Source organism: Anomaloglossus baeobatrachus, chromosome 1, assembly GCF_048569485.1.
Source record: "Anomaloglossus baeobatrachus isolate aAnoBae1 chromosome 1, aAnoBae1.hap1, whole genome shotgun sequence".
Taxonomy (NCBI): Eukaryota; Metazoa; Chordata; class Amphibia; order Anura; family Aromobatidae; genus Anomaloglossus; species Anomaloglossus baeobatrachus.
The window spans coordinates 403823110-403841833 of NC_134353.1; the positions used below are offsets into that span (position 1 = coordinate 403823110).

The following is an 18724-nucleotide window of genomic DNA, read 5'->3' on the forward strand; positions in this document are numbered from 1 at the left end:
GGAGGAGATGCATTCCCTCACAGGGACTCTTTGCCCGAAATGGTTGCCTTAACTTCCAGACTTCAGTCTTTTCATCCTATGCCATGTCTGCCATGCTGGAGACTCTCACCGCACTGCGGTGGCCTCGGCTAATTTCCTCGCTATCCGCAAGCTCCTGTGGCTTCGGAAGGGGAGGGCGGATGCTTCTAAAGAAGTTCCTTGCTGGGCTCCCTTTGGCAGGGACCAGACTATTCGGGAACAACTGGATGAAATTATTAAAGAAGCTCTTGGCGGGAAGAGTTTTTCCATGCCACAAACCTAAACCAGGAAACCTGTCCAGGGCACGAATCAGTCGAGGTTTCGTTCTTTTCGTTCCTCCATCTGATCGTTCTCTAAGCCCTCGGCCTCGTCCACTGGCTCAGCCAAGGATCATAAACCCAAATGGCGCTCGAGAAGACCGCAGGAGATGCTGCCACTAAGTCAGCCTCCTCCTGGCTATCTGGCCACGCCAGCAACGTCCTTGGTCGGTGGCAGGCTCTCCCACTTTGGTGACGTATGGTTTTAACACGTCTCCGATCAGTGGGTGCGAGATACCATCTCCCACGGCTACAGGATAGAATTCTATCCAGCCCGCCAAACAGATTTTTTCTACAACTCCCCCCTGCTCCAAGGCTGCCGCCTTCTCACAGGCTGTGGCATTCTTGCAGGCCACTGGAGTAATTGTACCGGTTCCCGACTGGGAACGGTTCTGAGATTTCTGCTTAAATCTATTCCTAGTACCCGAAGAGGGCGATGCCTTCCGACCTGGATCTCAAGCTTCTCAAGCATGTTCAGGTGCGGCATTTTCGCATGGAGTCTCTGCGATCAATCAATGACCCAAGGAGATTCCCTAGCATCCATCGACATCAGAGATGCCTATCTGCATGTGCCAATCGCAGTTTCACACCAGCGTTGGCTACGTTTTGCATTCAGAGTGGTCCAATTCGTGGCTCTTCCCTTGGGGTTAGCCACGGCCCCTCGAGTATTCTCAAGGGCGGGGCAGCTGTGATTGCGGTCCTGCACCTCTAGGGGTTGGCAGTGATCCTTTTGTCCTGGACAGCCTTCTAGTCTGGGCTTCATCCAGTGCAAACTGTTAGCGGAGTGCCTCGCTCACTCTCGCCACTCTAACCAATTCGGGTGGTTTGTCATTCTGTCCAAGCCCACTCTGACTTCGACCCAGAAGTTGATATTCCCAGGGACGCAATTCGAGACTCTGTCGGCACTTGTGAAGCTGCCCTTAGTCAAACAGCAGTCCCTCCGCTGGCGGTCGACGTTGTTCCATCAGGCACCTAATACAGGTGCTGGATCAGATGGTGGTGTCAATGGAAGCGATTCCCTTGCCCAGTTCCATCTGCGTCCTCTGCGGCTGGATATTTTCCGCTGTTGGAACAAGCGGACTTCCTCCTTCCACGGGGTGGTGGCTTCGCCACAGACCAGGGGCTCGTTTCAGTGGTGGCTTCGGCCCCTCTGTCTCAGGGATGCTCCTTCCTGGCTCCGTACCGGGTGATCCTCACCAAGATGCTAGTCTATCCGGCTGGGGAGCAGTATATCTCCACCATGGAGCGCAGGGCACTTGGACTCTGTCCGAATTAGCCCTCTGGATCAACGTGCTGGAAATCAGAGCTGTGTTTCTAGCTCTCTAAGCCTTTCGCCATCTGTTGGCGGCCAGGCACATTCGAGTCCAGTCAGACAACGCTACAGCGTTTGCCTACATCAACCTCCAGGGCGGGACACTCAGCCGCCTGGCAATGTTGGAGGTTCATCGCATTCTTCAGTGGACGGAGGACTCCTAGTCCACCATATCCGCAGCCCACATCTCAGACGTGGAAAACTGGGAGGCAGATTGTCTCAGCCGTCAAACCGTGGCTCCACGATCCTCAGGTTTTTGCTGCAGACGCGCTGGTTCAAGTTTGGTCCCAGCTTCGTCTGTCTTACGTGTTTCACTCTCTAGATCAGAAAGGAGGGCCGTCGGGTCATTCTCATTACTCCAGACTGACCCAGGCAAGCTTGGTACCCTGACCTGCTCCGTCTGTCCGTAGAGATGCCATAGCATCTCCCGGACTGTCCAGACCTTCTCTCACGAGGTCCGTCTTTCCGCCAGAACCTGCGGCTCTCAGATTGACGGCGTGGCGTTTGAGTCATGGATCTTGACGACTTCTGGTATCCCTCCTGAAGTCATCTCCACTATGACTCGAGCTTGGAAGTATCCGTTGGCCTTTTGGCCTTGCCGACCCTCCTGTCCCTTCTACAGTCCGGTCTGCAGCTAGGACTATCCCTCAATTCCCTTAAGGGACAGGTCTCTGCTCTGTCAGCGTTGTGCCAGCGGCGTATCGCCCGGCTGGTCCAGGTGCGCTCCTTCATGCAGGGCGCAGCTCACATTATTCCGCCTTACCGGCGGCCTTTGGAGCCTTGGGACCTTAATTCGGTCCTCACGGTTTCCGGAAACCCCCCCTTGAGCCTCTTAGGGAGGTTTCTTTGTTTAGTCTTTCACAGAAAGTGGTCTTTCTAGTGGCCATAACTTCCCTCAAGGGAGTCTCTGTTGTGGCCGCACTCTCTTCGGAGTCCTCCTTCATCAAGACAAGGTGGTTCTCCGTCCGACTCCGGACTTTCTCCCTAAGGTGGTTGCTGCTTCCACCTTAACCGGGGCATTTTTCCTGCCTTCCTTTTGTCCGGCTCCTGTTCATCGCTTTGAAAGGGCGTTGCATACTCTGGATCTGGTGCGGGCGCTCCGGATCTATGTGTCTCGCACCGCTGTTCTTAGGCGGTGCACCTCTCCTTTGTGCTGACCGCTGGTCAGCGTAAGGGCCTCTCGGCATTTAAGCCGACCCTGGCTCGTTGGTTTAGGTCGGCCTTTTTCCGATACCTACCAGTGTACTCAAGTGCCTCTCCCGTCGGGGATCAAGGCACATTTGATCAGAGCTGTCGGTCCCTCTTAGGCTTTCAGGCCCAGGCTACGGCTCAGCAGGTCTGTCAGACTGCCACTTGGTCTAGTCTGCACACCTTTTCGAAGCACTACCAAGTGCATGCTCATGCTTCGGCAGATGCGAGCTTGGGCAGACGCATCCTTTGGGAGGCTGTCGCCCATTTGTGAAGTTAGGTTTTGCCTACTTCTCAGTTTCTGTTTATTTCCCACCCATGGACTGCTTTGAGACGTCCCATGGTCTGGGTCTCCCATAAGGAACGATGAAGAAAAAGAGAATTTCTTTGTCGCTCCATTGGGAGACCCAGACAATTGGGTGTATAGCTTCTGCCTCCGGAGGCCACACAAAGTATTACACTTTAAAAAGTGTAACCCCTCCCCTCTGCCTATACACCCCCCCGTGCATCACGGGCTCCTCAGTTTTTATGCTTTGTGTTGAAGGAGGCACACATGCACGCAAGCTCCACAATTTAGTCAGCAGCAGCTGCTGACTATATCGGATGGAAGAAAAGAGGGCCCATAACAGGGCCCCCGGCATGCTCCCTTCTCACCCCACTCTGGTCGGCGGTGCTGTTAAGGTTGAGGTACCCATTGCGGGTACAAAGGCTGGAGCCACATGCTGTTTTCCTTCCCCATCCCTTAGGGGCTCTGGGTGAAGTGGGATCCTAACCGGTCACCAGGCACTGGGACCGGGCTCCCTCCGCAGCCCCTGGGGGAATCTGCTGGACAGGAGACCGGGTATCGTCAGGGACAGGCCCTGCTCCTATGAGGTACTCTGTGTCCCCTTGGGGACGGCGCATAGAGCGCCTGTGTAACGGACGCTGCAGCACCTGCCGGGTGTCTTGCGTCGCCGGGACTACCGCGCCGACCGCGCTTGTTTGCCGGCCGCGCTAATAAATTTAGTCCCCGGCTTTTGCGGCCTAGTACCGCAAACTCCCGCCCCCGGGCCTGCCAGTCAGGGGTGAGGGCGGGACGCTAGACTGCAGGTCAGCGGTGAGGGCTGGAGCATACTGAGGTATCCTCCTCCCCCCTCACTGAGCACCGCGGGGCACCAGATTCCCGCACTTTCTGAGGCACGCCCACGGCTCCCTCCTCCTCTCAGAACGCTGGCAGCCATTCCTATCAGCACGTCTGACGCTGGAGAACTTCAGAGGGGAGACAACACCGAGCTCCACAGCTCTGGGAGGCCCAGGCAGGGAATCTGGTGGTCACACAACCGCTGAGGGCGGTCGGTAAGCCGCACCTGTTACTAGGTGCTGGCCCCCCTGGGTGCCGAAGTGTATATTTATATGCTTATATTGTATACATTTACTCTGTACGGCCACACTATTTGCTTTTGGCTATATACCCTCTCTGATTGCTGTAAGAGGAGACAACAGCATGTCGTCCGCAAAAAGCAAGGGTGCCAAGGCACAGGCTTACTTTGCAACCTTTACCTCATGTGCGGCTATGCTACCTGCAGGTTCCACCTACCCTCATTGTGTGCAATGCTCGGCCCCTGTGACACTCACTCAGCCGGAGCCTCAGCCACTGGTGGGACCCTCGGCCCAGGTGGAACCACCGGCTACCACTGTCCAGGTGACAGGGACAGAGTTTGCAGTATTCGCTGACAAACTTTCTGAGTCTATGGATAGATGGTCTGCTAAGATACTAGAAGCTTTGCAGTCCAGACCGGTAACACAGGTCCCGGGCACTGTTGAATCATTGCTCTCAGCCCCCCCTCGGTCGGCGCAGCAAAGTGCTCCTGGGTCGACTCATAGGTCCCACGGTGAGGACTCCGACACGGACCGCAGTCCCAGACCGGCTAAGCGGGCTCGCTGGGAGCTTCCCTCGACTTCATCACACTGTTCAGGGTCTCAGCATGAGGACTCTCTGGAGGATGAAGCGGAGGTGGCAGATCAGGGCTCTGATCCTGACGCCGCTCTCAACCTTGATACGCCTGAAGGGGACGCCATAGTAAACGACCTTATAGCGTCCATCAATCAGGTGTTAGATCTTTCTCCTCCAGCCCCTCCGAGTGAGGAGTCAGCTTCTCAGCAGGAGAAATTCCATTTTAGGTTTCCCAAACGTACACGGAGTGCGTTTCTTGATCACTCCGACTTCAGAGATACAGTCCAGAAACACCGAGCTTTTCCGGATAAGCGCTTTACTAAGCGCCTTAATGACACACGTTATCCCTTCCCCCCTGACGTAGTCAAGGGTTGAGCTCAGTGTCCCAAGGTGGATCCTCCAGTCTCTAGACTGGCGGCTAGATCCATAGTTGCAGTGGCAGATGGTGCATCACTCAAGGATGCCACTGACAGGCAGATAGAGCTCCTGATGAAATCCATCTATGAAGCTATCGGCGCGTCCTTTGCTCCGGCATTCGCAGCCGTATGGGCACTCCAAGCTATCTCAGCTTGTCAGTCTGAGATTAATGCAGTCACACGGGCCTCTACTCCGCAGGTTGTGTCCTTAACCTCTCAGGCGTCGGCGTTTGCGTCCTACGCCATGAATGCTGTCCTGGACTCTGCGAGCCGTACGGCGGTAGCATCCGCCAATTCGGTGGCAGTCCGCAGGGCCATGTGGCTACGTGAATGGAAGGCAGACTCTGCTTCCAAAAAGTTTTTAACCGGTTTGCCATTTTCTGGCGACCGCCTGTTAGGCGAGCAATTGGATGAAATCATTAAACAATCCAAGGGAAAGGACTCGTCCTTACCCCAGTCCAAACCAAACAGACCTCAACAACGGAAGGTACAATCGAGGTTTCGGTCCTTTTGGCCGTCAGCCAGGTCTCAATTCTCCTCGTCCAACAGGCCACAGAAGGGTCAGAGGAACTCTGATTCATGGCGGTCTAAGTCACGTCCTAAAAAGACCGCCGGAGGAACCGCTCCCAAAGCGACCTCCTCATGACTTTCGGTCTCCCCAAACCGCATCCTCGGTCGGGGGCAGGCTCTCCCGCTTTTGCGACGCCTGGTTGCCACATGTCCAAGACCGATGGGTGAGAGACATTCTGTCTCACGGTTACAGGATATAGTTCAGCTCTCGTCCTCCGACTCGTTTCTTCAGAACATCTCCGCCCCCCGAGCGAGCCGATGCTCTTCTTCAGGCGGTGAGCACTCTGAAGGCAGAAGGAGTGGTTATCCCTGTTCCCCTTCAGCAATGGGGTCACGGTTTTTACTCCAACTTGTTTGTGGTGCCAAAAAAGGACGGATCTTTCCGTCCCGTTCTGGACCTCAAACTGCTCAACAGACACGTGAAAACCAGGCGGTTCCGGATGGAATCTCTCCGCTCCGTCATCGCCTCGATGTCCCAAGGAGACTTCCTAGCATCAATCGACATCAGGGATGCTTATCTCCACGTGCCGATTGCACCAGAGCATCAGCGCTTCCTGCGTTTCGCCATCGGGGAAGAACACCTTCAGTTCGTGGCACTGCCTTTCGGCCTGGCGACAGCCCCACGGGTCTTCACCAAGGTCATGGCAACAGTGGTAGCAGTCCTACACTCTCAGGGACACTCAGTGATCCCTTACTTAGACGATCTTCTTGTCAAGGCCCCCTCTCGGGTGGCATGCCAACACAGCCTGAACATTGCTCTGGAGACTCTCCAGAGGTTCGGGTGGATCATCAATTTCCCAAAGTCAAAACTGACACCGACCCAATCGCTGACATATCTCGGGATGGAGTTTCATACTCTCCCAGCGATAGTGAAACTTCCGCTGGACAAACAGCGTTCACTACGGACAGGGGTGCAATCTCTCCTTCGAGCCCAGTCGCACCCCTTGAGGCGCCTCATGCACTTCCTAGGGAAGATGGTGGCAGCAATGGAGGCAGTTCCATTTGCGCAGTTTCATCTGCGTCCACTTCAATGGGACATTCTCCGCAAATGGGACAGGAAGTCGACGTCCCTCGACAGGAACGTCTCCCTTTCTCGGGCAGCCAAGGCCTCCCTTCAGTGGTGGCTTCTTCCCACTTCTTTGTCGAAGGGGAAATCATTCCTGCCCCCATCCTGGGCTGTGGTCACGACGGACGCGAGTCTGTCAGGGTGGGGAGCGGTCTTCCTCCACCACAGGGCTCAGGGTACCTGGACTCAGCCAGAGTCCTCCCTTCAGATCAATGTTCTGGAGATAAAGGCAGTGTATCTAGCCCTAAAGGCGTTCCAGCCGTGGCTGGAAGGCAGGCAGATCCGAATTCAGTCGGACAACGCCACGGCGGTGGCATACATCAACCACCAAGGCGGCACACGCAGTCGGCAAGCCTTCCAGTAAGTTCGGCGGATTCTGCTATGGGTGGAAGCCACAGCATCCACCATCTCCGCAGTTCACATCCCGGGCGTAGAAAACTGGGAAGCAGACTTTCTCAGTCGCCAGGGCATGGACGCAGGGGAATGGTCTCTTCACCCGGACGTGTTTCAAGAGATCTGTTGCCGCTGGGGGAAGCCGGACGTCGACCTAATGGCGTCCCGGCACAACAACAAGGTCTTGGCATTCATGGCACGGTCTCAAGATCACAGAGCTCTGGCGGCAGACGCATTAGTTCAGGATTGGTCGCAGTTTCGACTGCCTTATGTGTTTCCTCCTCTGGCACTGCTGCCCAGAGTGTTACGCAAGATCAGGTCCGACTGCCGCCGCGCCATCCTCATCGCCCCAGACTGGCCGAGGAGGTCGTGGTACCCGGATCTGTGGCATCTCACGGTGGGTCAACCGTGGGCACTACCAGACCGACCAGACTTGCTGTCTCAAGGGCCTTTTTTCCATCTGAATTCTGCGGCCCTCAACCTGACTGTGTGGCCATTGAGTCCTGGATCCTAGCGTCTTCAGGGTTATCTCAAGAGGTCATTGCCACTATGAGACAGGCCAGGAAACCAACGTCCGCCAAGATCTACCACAGGACGTGGAGGATCTTCTTATCCTGGTGCTCTGATCAGGGTTTTACTCCCTGGCCATTTGCCTTGCCCACTTTTCTGTCCTTCCTTCAATCCGGAATGGAAAAGGGTTTGTCTCTCGGCTCTCTTAAGGGACAAGTCTCGGCGCTCTGTGTTTTTTCAAAAGCGTCTAGCCAGGCTTCCGCAGGTACGCACGTTCCTGCAGGGGGTTTGCCACATAGTCCCTCCTTACAAGCGTCCGCTAGAACCCTGGGATCTGAACAGGGTGCTGACGGCTCCAGAAACCACCTTTCGAGCCAATGAGAGATATTTCTCTTTCACGCCTCTCGCAGAAGGTGGTCTTCCTAGTGGCAGTCACATCACTTCGGAGAGTGTCTGAGCTAGCTGCACTGTCATGCAAAGCCTCTTTCCTGGTGTTTCACCAGGACAAGGTGGTTCTGCGTCCGGTTCCGGAATTTCTCCCTAAGGTGGTATCCCCTTTTCATCTCAATCAGGATATCTCCTTACCTTCTTTTTGCCCTCATCCAGTTCACCAATGTGAAAAGGATTTGCACTTGTTAGATCTTGTGAGAGCACTCAGACTCTACATTTCTCGTACGGCGCCCCTGCTCCGCTCGGATGCGCTCTTTGTCCTTGTCGCTGGCCAGCGTAAAGGGTCGCAGGCTTCCAAGTCAACCTTGGCTCGGTGGATCAAGGAACCAATTCTTGAAGCCTACCGTTCTTCTGGGCTTCCGGTTCCTTCAGGACTGAAAGCCCATTCTACCAGAGCCGTGGGTGCGTCCTGGGCATTGCGGCACCAGGCTACGGCTCAGCAGGTGTGTCAGGCGGCTACCTGGTCGAGTCTGCACACTTTCACGAAACACTATCAGGTGCATACCTACGCTTCGGCAGATGCCAGCCTAGGTAGGCGAGTCCTTCAGGCGGCGGTTGCCCACCTGTAGGAAGGGGCCGTGTTACGGCTCTATTACCGAGGTATTCTTTTACCCACCCAGGGACTGCTTTTGGACGTCCCAATTGTCTGGGTCTCCCAATGGAGCAACAAAGAAGAAGGGAATTTTGTTTACTTACCGTAAATTCCTTTTCTTCTAGCTCCTATTGGGAGACCCAGCACCCGCCCCTGTTCCCTCCGGGCTGTTGTTCTTTTGTGTACACATGTTGTTCATGTTGAATTGTTCTGGGTTCATGGTTTTCAGTTCTCCGAACATCCTTCGGATTGAATTTACCTTAGACCAATTTATAAGTTTCCTCCTTCCTGCTTTTGCACCAAAACTGAGGAGCCCGTGATGCACGGGAGGGTGTATAGGCAGAGGGGAGGGGTTACACTTTTTAAAGTGTAATACTTTGTGTGGCCTCCGGAGGCAGAAGCTATACACCCAATTGTCTGGGTCTCCCAATAGGAGCTAGAAGAAAAGGAATTTACGGTAAGTAAACAAAATTCCCTTCTTTGTTACTTACCGTAAATTCTTTTTCTTATAGTTCCGACATGGGAGACCCAGCACCCTCCCTGTTGCCTGTCGGCAGGTTTCTTGTTCCGCGTGTTATCACCGGCTGTTGTTGTAGACAGAGGTTCCGGTTGTTCCGGGTTTTACTCTGTCTCTACTTGTGGGTGGATGTCCTCCTTCAGCTTTTGCACTAAATTGGCTAGGACTGGCTACCAGGGGGTGTATATGCTAGGAGGGAGGAGCTACACGTTTGAGTGTAGTACTTTGTGTGTCCTCCGGAGGCAGAAGCTATACACCCATGGTCTGGGTCTCCCATGTCGGAACTATAAGAAAAAGAATTTACGGTAAGTAACAAAATTCTCTTTTTTTATACTTGCCCGTCTCCTATATTGCTGTCTCTGTCTCTGCTGTTGCTTCCGGGCCCGGTCATTATGCTCACTGCACTCAGCGCGGACCCGGAAGTAACAGCAGCGGGGGAGACAGGTAAGTATACCAGCTCATGCTGTCCGTGTGCTATCCGGATGTCACAGGGGGAGCAAACACATACGCACCTTAACCACGGACCATGCAAAACGTTAGTGTGTTTCCATGGATGTGTGAAAGAGGCCTTCTATAGGAATTTGTAAATTTTTGACAAATAAGAGCATTTTTTCAAGATTCTGTATGTTCTATGTTTAGTTAAGTTTAACTTGATTTTGTTAAACGCTTTATGCAGCAAAATTGAGTCCTATTACTGTCAGTTTCTAACGTTGATTCTTTGTTCCTGTAGGTATATTAGTATTCTAGTAGAACTTACTCGTCTAGAAGGGACTCGCCATGGCCACCTCATAGCTGCGCAGATGCTGGACGTAGCTATCAGAGTCAAAGCTATTCGAAAGTTTGCGGTTTCCCAGATGGCCACATTACTTGACAATGCTCACCTGTTGGCCAGCAACACCCAGCGCAATGGAATCTGCGAAGTCCTTTATGCTGCTGCCTGGATTTGTGGCGAGTTTTCAGAGTAAGCATTTTTCTTAGATGACAATACAGATTCATGGTGCTTTTGGTGTTTTAGTAAGGAATTATTTGTGGCGACATGTTTCTTTATATGTCGTCAATGAACGAATAACCATTTCAAAGAGACGGACAAAAAGTCACACCATTCCCTTAAATGCCACTGTTCTGCAGTGTCCAGGACTGTCATTTATTAGAAAATGTGGTGACAATCGGTAACATTTCTTGTCACTAAACTTAAATGTAAGAAAACTCCATCTTCTCTGATTTCCATACTGGCATGAAGTGATCACTTCCAACTGGATGTGCGCTTGATTAATAACATTTTAATATTGAATCTATATTATTGGCTTCATAAATATGGATTTGTTGTAAGTGAATCTTAATTTACCGTCTTTACTTTCTCCCGATCATAGACACCTCCCAGAACCACAGCAAACACTGGAGGCTATGCTAAGACCGAAAGTCACCACTCTGCCTGGGCATATTCAGGCGGTCTATGTGCAGAATGTGGTGAAGTTATATTCTTGTATGCTGCAGCGCAAGGAACAGGAGGAGGACAGAGAAGCGACTCAGGAGATCTCTCAGCTCATGATTGACAGACTCCCACAGTTTGTACAGAGCGCAGACTTGGAGGTCCAGGAGAGGGTGAGTAGTACCCATGAATTGGCTCGGGTGTCAGAACAGTCTGGCATTCACACAATATTTTTTTTTTCTATTTCATAACTAGTGAATTACAGTTGTGCTTAAAAGTTTACATACCCCAGGATTTTTTAATTTACTTATTTTTTTTTTCCAGAGAATATGAATGATAACACGATCTTTTTTTTTTTCCATTCATGGTTAGTGGTTGGGTGAAGCCAAACTACTGTTTTTTTCTCTTTTTGACTCATAATGACAACCAAAAACATCCAAATGACCCTGATCAAAAGTTCACATACCCTTGTGATTTTGGCCTGATAACTTGCACAGAAGTTGACACAAATGGGCTTGAATGGCTAATAAAGGTAACATCCTCACCTGTGACCTGTTTGCTTGTAATCTGTGTGTGTGCATAAAAGCTGGGTGAGTTTCTGGGACCCAGACACTCTTGCATCTTTCATCCAGCTACTGACGTTTCTAGATTGTGAGTCATTGGGAAAGAAAAAGAATTGTCAACTGATCTACAGGAAAAAATGGTTAAACTGAATAAAAGAGAAGGATACAAGAAGATATACAAGGAATTTATAATGTCGGTCAGCAGTGTTCTAACTATAAGGAATAACGTTTGGAACACCATTCTAAGTCTGAACTGGGTGCAAAAACCTAAAAAAAACTAAAAAAACATCACTATGGGGAGATAAGGTATGCACACCAGTGACTATGTAAGGGGAATACATGGAATAGCAGAAACTGCTGTGTGAATACTGACTTGAAAAATCCAATAGCTATATGTAAGAGTGAAAATGTGAAAAATGGGAATCTGCATTACTGCCATGAACATATGAATCAAGAGAAATTTAGCTACTGAATTGATCAATGCAATAGAGCCCCAACACTACGCCAAAGTATTTCTCTACGTTGGGGTCCCTAGCTTGTGTGTGTCCTCTCATGCAGTTAAAAAACTTACCGTGTATGGGAAGCTGAGACCCAGGCTATTTATGCGTATGATATGGATTGGCAATAGGTGTGGTTGGGGAGGGTTCCCAAACGAAAAACTACTAACAATAAGGAATAACGTTTGGAACACCATTCTAAGTCTGAACTGGGTGCAAAAACATAAAAAAACATCACTATGGGGAGATAAGGTATGCACACCAGTGACTATGTAAGGGGAATACATGGAATAGCAGAAACTGCTGTGTGAATACTGACTTGAAAAATCCTATAGCTATATGTAAGAGTGAAAATGTGAAAAATGGAACCTGCATTACTGCCATGAACATATGAATCAAGAGAAATTTAGCTACTGAATTGATCAATGCAATAGAGCCCCAACACTACGCCAAAGTATTTCTCTACGTTTTGGTCCCTAGCTACGCATAAATAGCCTTATCTCCCCATAGTGATGTTTTTTTAGGTTTTTGCACCCAGTTCAGACTTAGAATGGTGTTCCAAACGTTATTCCTTATTGTTAGTAGTTTTCTTTGTCGCTCCATTGGGAGACCCAGACAATTGGGTGTATAGCTTCTGCCTCCGGAGGCCACACAAAGTATTACACTTTAAAAAGTGTAACCCCTCCCCTCTGCCTATACACCCTCCCGTGCATCACGGGCTCCTCAGTTTTTTGCTTTGTCTTGAAGGAGGCACACATTCACTCAAGCTCCACATTTTAGTCAGCAGCAGCTGCTGATTATATCGGATGGAAGAAAAGTGGGCCTCTGACAGGGCCCCCGGCATGCTCCCTTCTCACCCCACTAAGTCGGCGGTGCTGTTAAGGTTGAGGTGCCCATTGCGGGTACAAAGGCTGGAGCCACATGCCGTATTCCTTCCCCATCCCTTAGAGGCTCTGGGAGAAGTGGGATCCTAACCGGTCATCCAGGCACTGGGACCGGGCTCCCTCCGCAGCCCCTGTGGGAATCTGACGGACAGGAGACTGAGTATCATCAGGGACAGGCCCTGCATGTACAGGTACTCTGTGTCCCCTTGGGGACGGTGCATGGAGCACTTGGTCTCAGACGCTGCAGCGGCTGCTGTTTTTGTGTGAAGACCGGGACTACCGCGCCGACCGCGCCTGCTTGCCGGCCGCGGTATTAAATTTAGTCCCTGGCTTTTGCGGCCTAGTGCATTAAACTCCCGCCCCCGGGCCTGCCAGTCAGGGGTAAGGGCGGGACGGTCGGCCTGACGCCGACTGTGAGGGCTGGAGCATACTTTGGTGTCCTCCTCCCCCTCACTCATCACTCTGGGGCACCAGATTCCTGCACTTTATTGATCACGCCCACGGCTCCCTCCTCCCCTTAGAACGCCGGCAGTCATGTTTTAAACGCATTCTGCCGGTGGAGGACTTCTGTCTGCAGCTCTGGGAGACCCAAGGCAGGGAATCTGGTGGACACACACCGCTCTGGGCGGTCGGTAAGCCACACCGGTCACCCGGTATATATATATTATATTTGTATACATTTTCTAGGTTCGGCCGCAGTGTTTAGCCCTTGGCTATATACCCTCAGTGATTACTCTCCTAGGAGAGAACAACATGTCGGTCACAAGGAGCAAGGGTTCCAAGACACAGGGCTATTTTGCAACCTGTACCTCTTGTGCGGCTATGCTACCTGCAGGTTCCACCTATCCTCACTGTGAGCAATGCTCGGGCCCTGGGGTACTCACTCAGCTGGAGTTTCGGGCACTGGTGGGACCCTCGGCCCAGGTAGAACCGCCGGCTTCCCCTGTCCAGGCGGCAGGGACAGAGTTTGCAGTTTTAGCTGAGAAACTCTCTGAGTCACTTTCACAATCCATGGCTCAGTCTATGGACAAATGGTCTGCTAAGATACTAGAAGCCTTACAGTCCAGACCGGCCCTTACACAGGCCCTGGGCACTGCGGGGTCATCGCCCCCAGGCCCATCTCGGTCTGCGCCGCAGCTTGCTCCTGGGGTGGCCCCTAGGGATCACGTGGAGGACTCCAGCACGGACCGCAGTCCCAGACCGGCTAAGCGGGCTCGCTGGGAATCTTCCCCGACTTCATCACGCTGTTCGGCGTCTCAGCTTGAGGACTCTCTGGAGGATGAGGCAGAGGTCGCAGCCCAGGGCTCTGACCCTGACGTGGCTCTCAATCTTGATACACCTGATGGGGACGCCATAGTAAATGACCTTATAGCGTCAATCAACCAGGTGCTAGATCTATCTCCCCCGCCTCTACCTGTGGAGGAGTCTGCTTCACAGCAGGAGAAACACCAGTTTAGGTTTCCCAAACGTACACGGAGTGCTTTTTTCGATCACTTTAACTTCAGAGATGCTGTCCAGAAGCACAGAGCTTTCTCGGACAAGCGCTTTTCTAAGCGCCTTAATGACACACGTTACCCCTTCCCATCTGACGTAGTCAAGGGTTGGGCTCAATGTCCCAAAGTGGATCCTCCAGTCTCTAGACTGGCGGCTAGATCCGTAGTAGCAGTGGCTGACTGTTCATCGCTCAAGGATGCCACTGACAGGCAGATAGAGCTCCTAATGAAATCCATCTTTGAAGCCACAGGCGCGTCTTTCGCCCCGGCCTTTGCAGCCGTGTGGGCACTCCAAGCTATCTCAGCTTGTCTGTCTGAGATTAATTCGGTCACACGTACCTCTGCTCCGCAAGTAGCGTCTTTGACTTCTCAGGCGTCTGCTTTTTCGTCCTACGCCATGAATGCCGTCCTGGACTCTGCTAGCCGTACAGCGGTAGCATCCGCCAATTCGGTGGCAGTCCGCAGGGCCATGTGGCTACGCGAATGGAAGGCAGACTCTGCTTCCAAGAAGTTCTTGACCGGTTTGCCTTTTTCTGGCGACCGATTGTTTGGCGAGCAATTGGATGAAATTATTAAGCAATCTAAGGGAAAGGACTCGTCCTTACCCCAATCCAAGCCAAACAGACCTCAGCAACGGAAAATTCAGGCGAGGTTTCGGTCCTTTCGACCCTCAGCCAGATCCCAATCATCCTCGTCCAACAGGCCACAGAAGGGCCAGAGGAACTCTTCTACATGGCAGTCTAAGTCACGTCCTCCAAAGACCGCCGGAGGCACCGTCTCCAAGGCGGCCTCCTCATGACTTTCAGCCTCCACAAACCGCATCCTCGGTCGGTGGCAGGCTCTCCCGCTTTGACGACGCCTGGTGGCCACATGTCCAAGACCGATGGGTGAGAGACATTCTGTCTCACGGTTACAGGATAGAGTTCTGCTCTCGTCCTCCAACTCGTTTCTTCAGAACATCTCCGCCCCCCGAGCGAGCCGATGCACTTGCTCAGGCGGTGGACACTCTGAAGTCAGAAGGAGTTGTGATCTCCGTTCCCCTTCAGGAATGTGGTCGCGGCTTTTACTCCAACCTGTTCGTGGTGCCAAAAAAGGACAGATCATTCCGTCCCGTTTTGGACCTCAAATTGCTCAACAGACATGTGAGAACCAGACGGTTTCGCATGGAATCCCTCCGCTCTGTCATCGCCTCGATGTCACAAGGAGACTTCCTAGCATCAATCGACATCAGGGATGCCTATCTCCATGTGCCAATCGCACCAGAGCATCAACGCTTCCTGCGTTTCGCCATCGGGGACGAACACCTTCAGTTTGTGGCACTGCCTTTCGGCCTGGCGACAGCCCCACGGGTCTTCACCAAGGTCATGGCAGCCGTGGTGGCAGTCCTGCACTCTCAGGGCCACTCGGTGATCCCTTACTTAGACTATCTCCTGGTCAAGGCACCTTCCCGGGTGGCATGTCAACACAGCCTGGCCGTTGCTCTGGAGACTCTCCAGAGGTTCGGGTGGATCATCAATTTCCCAAAGTCAAAATTGACTCCGGCCCAATCACTGACTTACCTCGGGATGGAGTTTCATACTCTCTCTCAGCGATAGTCAAGCTTCCGCTGGACAAACGGCGTTCGCTGCAAGCTGGGGTGCACTCTCTCCTTCGGGCCCAGTCACACCCCTTGAGGCGCCTCATGCACTTCCTGGGGAAGATGGTGGCAGCGATGGAAGCAGTCCCGTTTGCGCAGTTTAATCTGCGTCCACTCCAATGGGACATTCTCCGCAAATGGGACAGGAGGTCGACGTCCCTAGACAGGAACGTCTCCCTTTCTCTGGCAGCCAAAACGTCTCTTCAGTGGTGGCTTCTTCCCACTTCTCTGTCGAAGGGAAAATCCTTCCTGCCCCCATCCTGGGCTGTGGTCACGACGGACGCGAGTCTGTCAGGGTGGGGAGCGGTTTTTCTCCACCACAGGGCTCAGGGAACCTGGACTCCGACAGAGTCCTCCCTTCAGATCAACGTTCTGGAGATAAGGGCAGTGGACCTAGCCCTAAAGGCGTTCCATCGGTGGCTGGAAGGCAGGCAGATCCGCATACAGTCGGACAACGCCACGGCGGTCGCGTACATCAACCACCAGGGCGGCACGCGCAGCCGTCAAGCCTTCCAAGAAGTTCGGCGGATTCTGCTGTGGGCGGAGACCACAGCCTCCACCATCTCCGCAGTTCACATCCCGGGCGTAGAAAACTGGGAAGCAGACTTTCTCAGTCGCCAGGGCATGGACGCTGGGGAATGGTCTCTTCACCCGGACGTGTTTCAAGAGATCTGTTGCCGCTGGGGGACGCCGGACGTCGACCTCATGGCGTCTCGGCACAACAACAAAGTCCCGGCATTCATGGCACGGTCTCAAGATCACAGAGCTCTGGCGGCGGACGCATTAGTTCAGGATTGGTCGCAGTTTCGACTGCCTTATGTATTCCCTCCTCTGGCAATGCTGCCCACAGTGTTACGCAAGATCAAGTCCGACTGCCGCCGCGCCATCCTCGTCGCTCCAGACTGGCCGAGGAGGTCGTGGTACCCGGATCTGTGGCACCTCACGGTGGGTCAACCGTGGGCACTCCCAGACCGACCAGACTTGCTGTCTCAAGGGCCATTTTTCCATCTGAATTCTGCGGCCCTCAACCTGACTGTGTGGCCATTGAGTCCTGGCTCCTAGCGTCCTCAGGCTTATCTCAAGATGTCATTGCCACTATGAGACAGGCCAGGAAACCAACGTCCGCCAAGATCTATCATAGGACTTGGAGGATCTTCTTATCCTGGTGCTCCGATCAGGGTTTTACCCCCTGGCCGTTTGCCTTACCCACTTTCTTTCCTTCCTTCAATCTGGAATGGACAAGGGTTTGTCTCTTGGCTCTCTCAAGGGACAAGTGTCGGCGCTATCCGTATTTTTTCAAAAGCGTCTAGCCAGGCTTCCGCAGGTCCGCACGTTCCTGCAGGGAGTTTGCCACATAGTCCCACCTTACAAGAGGCCGCTGGAACCATGGGATCTTAACAGAGCGCTAAAGGCTCTTCAGAAACCACCTTTCGAGCCACTGCGGGATGTCTCTCTTTCACGTCTTTCGCAGAAGGTGGCATTTCTAGTGGCAGTTACATCGCTCCGTAGAGTGTCGGAGTTGGCAGCGCTGTCATGCAAAGCACCCTTCCTGGTTTTTCACCAGGATAAGGTGGTTCTGCGTCCGGTCCCGGAATTTCTCCCTAAGGTGGTATCCCCTTTTCATCTCAATCAGGATATCTCCTTACCTTCTTTTTGTCCTCATCCAGTTCACCAATGTGAAAAGGAGTTGCATTTGTTAGATCTAGTGAGAGCACTCAGGCTCTACATTTCTCGCACGGCGCCCCTGCGCCGTTCTGATGCGCTCTTTGTCCTTGTCGCTGGCCAGCGTAAGGGGTCGCAGGCTTCCAAGTCAACCTTGGCTCGGTGGATCAAGGAACCGATTCTTGAAGCCTACCGTTCTTCTGGGCTTCCGATTCCTTCAGGGCTAAAAGCCCATTCTACCAGAGCCGTGGGTGCATCCTGGGCATTGCGGCACCAGGCTACGGCTCAGCAGGTCTGTCAGGCGGCTACCTGGTCGAGTCTGCACACTTTCACGAAACACTATCAGGTGCATACCTATGCTTCGGCAGATGCCAGTCTAGGTAGGCGAGTCCTTCAGGCGGCGGTTGCCCACCTGTAAGAAGGGGCCGTTTTCGGCTCTTTTTATCGAGGTATTCTTTTACCCACCCAGGGACTGCTTTTGGACGTCCCAATTGTCTGGGTCTCCCAATGGAGCGACAAAGAAGAAGGGAATTTTGTTTACCGTAAATTCCTTTTCTTCTAGCTCCTATTGGGAGACCCAGCACCCGCCCCTGTTCCCTCCGGGCTGTTGTTCTTTTGTGTACACATGTTGTTCATGTTGAATTGTTCTTTTGGTTCATGGTTCAGTTCTCCGAACATCCTTCGGATTGAATTTACCTTAGACCAATTTATAAGTTTCCTCCTTCCTGCTTTTGCACCAAAACTGAGGAGCCCTAGATGCACGGGAGGGTGTATAGGCAGAGGGGAGGGGTTACACTTTTTAAAGTGTAATACTTTGTGTGGCCTCTGGAGGCAGAAGCTATACACCCAATTGTCTGGGTCTCCCAATAGGAACTAGAAGAAAAGGAATTTACGGTAAGTAAACAAAATTCCCTTCTTAAAAAATTTCTGATTTTTTTTTTTTAAACACCACTTAAATAAAAAAAAAAAAAAAAAAATCAAAATTATACATGTTTGATATCGACGTAGTTGTAGTGACCTGGAGAATCATATTTCTAGGTCAGTTTAGGAGCTAGAAGAAAAGGAATTTACGGTAAGTAAACAAAATTCCCTTCTTTCGTTTGGGAACCCTCCCCAACCACACCTATTGCCAATCCATATCATACGCATAAATAGCCTGGGTCTCAGCTTCCCATACACGGTAAGTTTTTTAACTGCATGAGAGGACACACACAAGCTAGGGACCCCAACGTAGAGAAATACTTTGGCGTAGTGTTGGGGCTCTATTGCATTGATCAA

General features: G+C 52.3%; 1 protein-coding gene across 2 annotated transcripts in view; it reads left to right on the plus strand.

The window, feature by feature from the left end:
* AP3D1 (adaptor related protein complex 3 subunit delta 1) overlaps positions 1 to 18724 on the plus strand; it is a 240225-nt gene that overhangs the window by 124672 nt on the left and 96829 nt on the right. For both annotated transcript variants that reach the window (XM_075352591.1, XM_075352592.1), the window contains exons 14-15: positions 10013 to 10243; positions 10653 to 10884. In XM_075352591.1, coding sequence (XP_075208706.1) covers positions 10013 to 10243; positions 10653 to 10884 — 463 coding nt within the window. The remainder of the gene's footprint in view (positions 1 to 10012; positions 10244 to 10652; positions 10885 to 18724) is intronic.